Below are 8,007 nucleotides of genomic sequence, written 5' to 3' on the forward strand. Positions count from 1 at the left end.
TACGGCGCCGGGGCCGAATCGGCCACCGACTGGCTGCATGGCCTTCCTTCGTGACCCGCAGTTTCTCCTCTCAAGTGGGGATGGGAGAGGGTCTTCTAGTAGCGTCTTGCGGGACTAAGTGTGGATGGATGTCTGACCGCAGGAAGCGTGCAGGGAGGATGGGTTAACATTACCGTCCCGGCTGAAAGAAGGTGGGAGCGCAGGGTGGAGGGCGGCAGACCCCGGGGTGGCCTCCGGAGCAAGAGGCCAGAGACCAGCAGACTAGGGAACCGCCCCTACCCGGCGTCCACCTGCCCCTGGGCGCGCCGGGGCGGGACCAAAATCGGTGGGGCGGGGCTAAGTTGACGCCGGGGCGGGGCCAAAATCGGTGGGGCGGGGCGGGCGCCGAGGACATGGCGCTGTGGGGCCGGCACGCTGGTGTCGCCCTCTGGCTGTGGGGCCCGGGAGGCGGTCGCGGCGGGGCCCGGGGCCGTTGGCAGCCCTGCGGCTGTCGGCCGGCGTTTACCGGGACGGAGGGCGTCCGTGCGGGCGCGGTTGTCCTGGGACTGGCCCGCACTGAGAACCGGACCGCGGCCTGTCAGACGCCCCTTTCCGCTGACGCGGTCGCGACGGCGCTGCGGACGCGGCCCAGGGCGTCGGTTCCCCGCCTCTTCCTTCGCAGGTATTTCGGCGAGGACACGCAGTGACTCCTCCCGTCTTCAGGACGGGTCCGCCCCGTGCTGGGCGGTGTGTCCTGGAGGTCAGGCCCCGTCCCGCTCGGTGCGGTCCGTCCACTCTGTGGAGGCCTCGTCGTGTGTCACCCTTCCCCTGTCGAAACGGTTTCTGATCTTTAGTTACTACGGGTAATGCTGTGGTGAATACCTTGTCTGCACCTCGCTTTTTGGATAAGTTCCCAGTATTGGGACTATTGGGTCTAAAGGTATAAGTACACTAAACATTTTACTTGTCCTCTATAGAGACTGTGCAGTTAATGCTCCCACCAGCGTGTGGTCATGCCCGTCTACACATTACCCTTTTCGGAGTCCTTACCAAAGAACTGAGCCTACAGATGGAAAAATCTTCAGGCCCATAGTTGTTAATCATAGTTGTTAGGAAACATACTTAATTAAGTTAATAATGGTGCATTCACTTGATGCTGTCTGGCACAGCTACTAAAAATGTTTATTTGGTGAAGAGTTTAGAAAAGAGATCCTGGGCTGGCCAGTTAGTTCAATTGGGAGGTCGTCGTGCTGAGAACAACAGGGTCACGGTTTGGAATCCCTTGATGAGCTAGCCGCCAGAAAAAAAAAGTATGAGAGATCCTGAGGAGTCATTCGTTCATCCAAGAGGACTTTGCTGAGCTTTTGTCCTATGTCAGACTGTGTTCTAGGTGCTGGGGACCAGGACAGACAAAGGCTTGTTTCCATGGAGCTAATTCACGTATCAGAGATTTGCAAGCGACTGTCATTACACAAATCCTGGCTGCCATCCTCCTCAAATGGGAGACACAGGGTTGCCTGTGAGGAGCAGTCCATTTGCATTGGTTCTCTGCAGTCTGGAATTTCTTCCCCTTAACTTTAGATTTTGGGGCGCTGGTGTGAATTCCTCCTTTGCATCCCTTTCCACAGTGTCTCTCCCAGGCAGCACCTCAGGATCCCCCTAGTCACAGTAAATTTCATACTTCGTAGCATATACTTTAAGTCATACACCTTAAGTATGGTAAAACTCTGTCCACGTGTTTTTCAGTGACTCACAAACATGTTACTTGTGTAAATGGGGATTGTGTTTCAAGTACCCTGTGTAATACCTTGCACTCGGTAGGCACTCAACAATGGTAATAATTTTCCTCTCATGGTTTGCATTTAGAAGGAGCTCAGTAAGTGTTTGCATAAGGACCTTAGGTGAATAGACGTCCTTAATGCTTTGTGAAGTGGGGCGATTAAAGGTGGTGGGGTGCTGGCCAGTTAGCTCAGTTGATTAGAGCGTGGTGTTTTAACACTGAGGTCAAGGGTTCGGATCCCTGTACTTGGCCAGTGGGATGGTTTTGGAGTCAGGGCATTCCCTCTTCTTCCTGACCATCTGGACAGTTTTCATCAGAAAACCCCTTTTTAGGTTTCATTGACTTGCACTCACAAGAGCTACCTGGGCAAGGTGCTTTTATGCACACCTCTGATGTGGCAGAACCTTCTTCATAATCTGTGGCCTGCTCTGCAGCAGCGTGGGGAGGAGGAGAAGCATTGTCTTTCCCTGCTGTGTGTATTTTCTGTACTTTCTGGTGGGAGGTTTACAGCTGTATATTTTCTCAAAACTTTCAGCTTCGGCAGCTGAGGCTCAGGTTGAGTGGTTTGACTCCCCTTCATGTGCCCTGGGCCCTGCAGTGTGTCTTCCCTCATCGTGTGTCCCTTTCTCATTGCATGTCTCTCAGAGGTGTGTTCTCTGTGTGGTGGGAGAGGCGAACACACAGAAGGATGCATATGGCCTGCCACTGGTCTGTGAGCAGGAAACCAGTCCCCGAATTACACCGTTGCTGACCCAGCGTGGAGTGAGAGACAGCTGTGAGGCAGCTGCACGGAGGGAAGGGGCGACTGGCACCCGAACAGGAGCAGGGACCCTTCGTCTTCCAGAGGAGGGCCAGGGGATTTAGCCCTGGCTTTGGGAGGGAGGTGGCAGTTGATCCTGGCCTTGACCCTGGATTTGGACATGCTGAGGTGGAGAAAAGTCTTTTCAGGCAGAGGGAGCTGGGTGGGAAGGGGGCTTGGGAACACTGGGTTTAGGGCATTTCCACAAAACAGGGAGACTTTTTGTTTGGCTGAAATGAGGGGTATATAGGAGGGAGTATTGGGTGGTTAAAACTGTCACTGGGGTAGGATATGTTGTAGTAAGACTTTAGGATCCTGTGGAGAGTAGAGACCTTTTGGGAAAACCATGGCAGCAGTGTGTCAGGTAGATTGGTGTGTGGAGAGATTTTGTAGTGTTGGTTTTGTAAGGAGCAATGGGAAACACAAAAGACAAAATAGCAAACAGAAAAGTGAGTTAGGATCACCCTAAAAGAAAATTTCTGAATTGTTATGACATGTGTCTAAAGGTGGGCTTTTAGGTTGCTTTTTCTTGTCTATATGACAGATAGGTAAAAGAAATATTCTCAGTTGCCTGTTTTTATGTCTGTATTCACTTTAGACTCATCATTTATTTAGGGAGGGTTGTCAGTTTGGTGTGTGGAATCTCTTTTCCCATCAGAGTGGAGGGGTCTCTATACTGCAGACAGAAGCATTGTCTAGGACAGTCACAGGGCCATCTTCTGGAGGAAGGAATGTGGTAGCTGCTGGCCCTGGGGTGTGAGGGAGGTGCCTGTGCACTGGGTCATGGCTGTCCTGAGCTCCGGGCTGATCACTGGGAGACGCCAAGAGATGAGGACCGGGAGCAGTTTGGTTAGATGCCCTAAGAGCCAAGATCTAGCAACCCAGGAGGCTATTGAGGGCCTCGTGAGGCTTCAGTGCCTTGTGCCTCTTTCAGGTGCACACTCTAGGGGGATGTTTTCAAGTGCTGCCCCAGGCTGTGTGTGATTTGCATTGCCTGTGTTTTCTTCCTGTTGCTTTCCTGGGTGCTGAGTCATTTACAAAGTTCTGAGGCCTCACTGGAGCCTGTGTCTTGTTTTTTGTGTGTTTTGTGCCTTTTTCCTATGAAAGACCATCTCCTACTCCTGACATACTCCTAATTCCTTGCTGTGAGTTTCTTGGCTCCTGGCTTCTAGAGAGAGCCCTGAGCTGCAGTCACTCACTACCGTCTACTATCTATAGCCATTTGAACCCCAAGCTGTCAGGGTGTGAATGTTTGTCTTGAGTGGTCTCTAGAGCCTACTTCTCATCCTAGTAACAAGTGTAAGTTCTGAGAATTTTACTCTTCTGTGAGTGTCACCGTGTGTTCATCACGTCCCAGGTAGGTCAAGGTGTGCAGCTGTGCTGAGAGCTTGCCCAGAGACTCCACAAAGGGTGTGTTGGCTCTGGTGTGAGCTTGTGCTGTGGAACCCTGTCCTCTCAGCACCGGCCTTTGGTAACGGGGATTGTGAAATGATACTTTCCTCATTCACACAGTTCTCATTAACCTGAAGTTTTTGCTCTCAAATAAGTCTTGATTTCTGAGTTGGGACTGCTTTCTCTTTGACCCCAGCAATCATCCATGATGAGAAAGGTGATTATTTGGGGGGATTGGAGAGAGGTGCGTAGACATTCTCAACAGTGGGGATGGAGGGAAGGGGTAGAACCATACTTTTTCTCGCTAGCATGAGATTGATTGTCACATGTTACTTTTGCCACTCTGCTTTTTCTGTCAGTATCGCAGGTGGAAGAAGGCCCATATCTTTTTCTGTGGGTGCTTTAAGCATCTTTGGAAGCAGAGGCAACAGTGAGAAGGGGAATCTTTCTCTACAGGACATAGCTGACCTGATTCGGGCCAGAGCTTGCCAGAGGGTGGTGGTCATGGTGGGTGCCGGCATCAGCACGCCCAGTGGCATTCCAGACTTCAGGTACGGCCTGCAGTGCCTCCCTCACTGCCCCGTTACTCCACTCCCTGCTCTGTTCTAAGGGGCTCAGAGCCTCTTCTCTCTCTGCAGATCTCCAGGGAGTGGCCTCTACAGCAACCTCCAGAAGTACAACATCCCATACCCTGAGGCCATTTTTGAACTCGCATTTTTCTTTCACAACCCCAAGCCCTTTTTCACTTTGGCCAAGGAGCTGTACCCTGGGAACTACAGGCCGAATGTCACTCACTACTTCCTCCGACTACTCCATGACAAGGGACTGCTTCTGCGTCTCTACACACAGAATATTGATGGGCTCGAGAGAGGTGAGCCCTCCATCCTGTCCGACACATTCTCTCTCCTGCAGGGAAAGCTAGGGTGCCTGTTTCTACATAGGGCTGAGGCCCAGTGCTTATACCTCGTCCCGGGGACTGTTTTTGAGCTAACTAGTTATGCCTTTGTTCCTAAAATAATGTCTTCTGGGTGTGTAAGGGCCGCTGTAGGGCCCTCGCTATGGGCCTGTTCTCCTGGCAGACCTGCTGGGCTGTGAGTTTTGGGCAGAACTAACGTTGACATTGTTTTGCTAATTTGGTATGATGATCTCTCTTTTTCCCTTTTTAAAAAATTTTATTATGGGGCCGGCCCGTGGCTCACTCGGGAGAGTGCGGTGCTGATAACACCAAGGCCCCGGGTTCGGATCCCATATAGGGATGGCCGGTTCGCTCACTGGCTGAGCGTGGTGCTGACAACACCAAGTCAAGGGTTAAGATCCCCTTACCGGTCATCTTTAAAAAAAAAAAAATTTTATTATGGAATTTTTTTGAGCACACAAAAACAAGAGAAAAATGTAATGAACCCTCATGTCTTCACCACCTGGTTTCTGTTTTCAGCACATGCCAGTCCTTTGTCTCATGTCTCCCCACCTTGTCCCTCATCCCCGATTGTTTTGAAGCAAATCCCTCACACTGTAAATTTAGTCTAGAAGTAATCCATAAATACATCAGTGGGTAGCTCTAGAAGATAAAGACTTCTAAAAATGTAACTCTGATGCCATGATCACACTAAAGAATCACTCATAATTCCTTAATATTGTCAGACTCAGTTTATGATGATTTCTGGACTGTATCCACATGGTGGCCACAGCCAGTGATTCACAGACTGTGCTGTCCTCTGGCCGTGCATCCTGGAGAAGCATTTGGTGGGGCCTCTTTCTCTTGTGCAGGGAGGTGGCAGGTGCTGTGGCAGTCAGCTCTCAGCCAGTCTACAGATGTGTTGTGCTTTGAAAAGAGGAGTCACCTTGGCACCTGGCTGTGGGCATTAGTGCTGCATACTTAGGATAGTAGCAGGGACTTGGGAGGCTGCCTGCAGCTGGGACCCTGTCTCTGCCCACCACAGCCTTCAGAACCAGATGGTGGTAACAGACAACTTTAGTGAGAAGTTACTTTTTGTCTGTTTTTCACCAAGCAATTTTTAAAAATTTATGGTATTTATATCTTCATTTTTACCCGGTGTCTGTAGAATAGAAAAAGTGTTCCTTAGATACTGTATATAATTTTATCTGAGCTTATATCAAGTGCTTTTTCGTACTGTGTTTTGACAGGCTTTGTTGTAGCTGTGATTTGGCTCCACCTGGTAGCCCTGTGTCCCTGTGCCTTATCCTAGTTGGTGGAGCATCACTGTAGGTGATACAGAAGGGACATCAGGCTCTACTGGGGGCTGTGACTCCTTCCAGGAGGTCTGCTGAGCCTAGAAGTTATGCTTTTGGACTTTGCAGCCACCCCAGAGGCAGCAACACTTAGCTTTGGTTTGAATTTCAGTGTCTGGCATCCCTGCCTCAAAGCTGGTTGAAGCTCACGGGACCTTTGCCTCTGCTACTTGCACAGTCTGTCGAACACCTTTTCCAGGAGAGGCCTTTTGGGTGAGTTATCCCACTGATGGTGTGTCCCTTTTGCAGTTTGCAGTGGGGGTGACTGGGAAAAGTGGTATTTTATAAGCATCGTGTCAGAAGGATGACAGAAAAATAATAGTGTGAAAATATTTTTCTTTAGTTTCAAATTAGAGAAGTAATACATGCTTGTGAAAAATTAAGGTGATACAGAAATATGTAGGGAAAATGAATTTCCCTTCAACCGGTTGCTACTAACCACTTTTAACAGTTTGGTGTATAAAGTTCCAGGCCTTTCTTAAAAAAGGAGGTATGTGTATGTAAACATACATGCACACATTTATGTATATATACCCACACTAACAGATAAAACTTTTTTTTCAGTAATGGGATCATGTTATGCTTAATATTATACAACTTGCATTTTTACTGAACAAAGTTTCATGGATATCTTTTGTCAAAACCTACAGTTCTGCTCACTTTTTATTACATTTAGCTCTTCACCTATTATGGGACATTTTTTCATATTTGTAATTTTCACTTTAAAAAATAATACAATGGTGATACCCATGTTTGTACCCCTGTGTACTTCTGTGAATATTTCCATAGGATGGCTTTCTTAAAGTAGGATAGGACCGGGTGGAAAATCTTAACAAGTAAGGATAAAACTCTGAAATATCAACATGGCGCAGGACCGTGTCTTTTATTTTTTATTGAGGTGAAATCCACATAACATAAAATTAAGCATTTTAAACTGTGCGATTCATTGGCATTTAGTCATTCACAGCCTTGTACAGTCGTCACCTCTGTCAACTTCCACAATACTTGGATCACCCCATAAGGAGACCCCATGCTCATTAAGCAGTCACTCCCCATTTCCCCTCCTCTGGCCCCTGGCCATTACCAACCTGCCCTCTGTCTCCATAGGTTTGTCTGTTTTGGTATTTCATGTAATGGAGTCATACACTGTGTGACCTTTTGTGTTGGGCGTCCTTCACTCAGCATCACATCTTGATGGTTTGTTCACATTGTAGCTCGCATCAGTTTATTCTTCTTCCCTTTTTATGGCTGAGTAATGTGTGTGCCACAGTTTGTTTATCCACTCACATTCTGATGGATGATTTTTCCGACCTTTTTGCTGTTGTGGATATTTTTGCTGTGAACATGCATGTACAGGTATTTGTTTGAGTCCCTGTTTTCTATTCTCTTGGGCATGTACCTAGGAGTAGAATTGCTGGGTTATATGGTAATTCTATGTTTGGCTTTTTGAGGATCTACCACACTGTTTTCTATAGCAATTGTAATATTTTACATTCCCACCAGCAGTGCATAAGGGTTCTGATTTCTCCACATGCTTGCTAACACTTACTATTATCTACTTTTTGTTTGTAGCCATCCTAATGGGCAAGAATGGTATCTCATTGTAGACTTGATTTGCATTTCCTTAATAACTGATATTGAGCATCTTTTCATGTGCTTGTTGGCCATTTGTATATCTTCTTTGAAGAAATTTCTTTTTTTTCTTTTTGTCTTTTTTCATGACCGGCAACGGATTGCAACCCTCAGTGTCGCACCCGTACCGGACTGGGACCGGCAACGGGATCGCAACCCTCGGTGTTGCGCCCGC

The 8,007-nt window shown here is 48.2% G+C and overlaps 2 protein-coding genes across 4 annotated transcripts in view; one reads left to right on the forward strand and one right to left on the reverse strand.

The window, feature by feature from the left end:
- Nucleotides 1-394, reverse strand: part of PSMD13 (proteasome (prosome, macropain) 26S subunit, non-ATPase, 13) — a 15,089-nt gene extending 14,695 nt beyond the window's left edge. Inside the window, exon 1 of the mRNA XM_008586579.1 lies at nucleotides 174-394. Within this exon, the coding sequence (XP_008584801.1) occupies nucleotides 174-394 (221 nt within the window). The remainder of the gene's footprint in view (nucleotides 1-173) is intronic.
- SIRT3 (sirtuin 3) overlaps nucleotides 104-8,007 on the forward strand; it is a 21,134-nt gene continuing 13,230 nt past the window's right edge. The window contains exons 1-4 of one of the 3 annotated variants that reach the window (XM_008586571.1): nucleotides 104-191; nucleotides 4,310-4,501; nucleotides 4,589-4,821; nucleotides 6,313-6,413. In XM_008586571.1, coding sequence (XP_008584793.1) covers nucleotides 4,455-4,501; nucleotides 4,589-4,821; nucleotides 6,313-6,413 — 381 coding nt within the window. In that variant the 5' untranslated portion in view covers nucleotides 104-191; nucleotides 4,310-4,454. Of the gene's footprint in view, nucleotides 192-580; nucleotides 662-2,879; nucleotides 4,502-4,588; nucleotides 4,822-6,312; nucleotides 6,414-8,007 lie in introns of those variants that run through there. The other 2 variants (XM_008586570.1, XM_008586569.1) reach the window with 2 other exon arrangements.

Source organism: Galeopterus variegatus, unplaced genomic scaffold, assembly GCF_000696425.1.
Source record: "Galeopterus variegatus unplaced genomic scaffold, G_variegatus-3.0.2 Scaffold4030, whole genome shotgun sequence".
Lineage (NCBI taxonomy): Eukaryota > Metazoa > Chordata > Mammalia > Dermoptera > Cynocephalidae > Galeopterus > Galeopterus variegatus.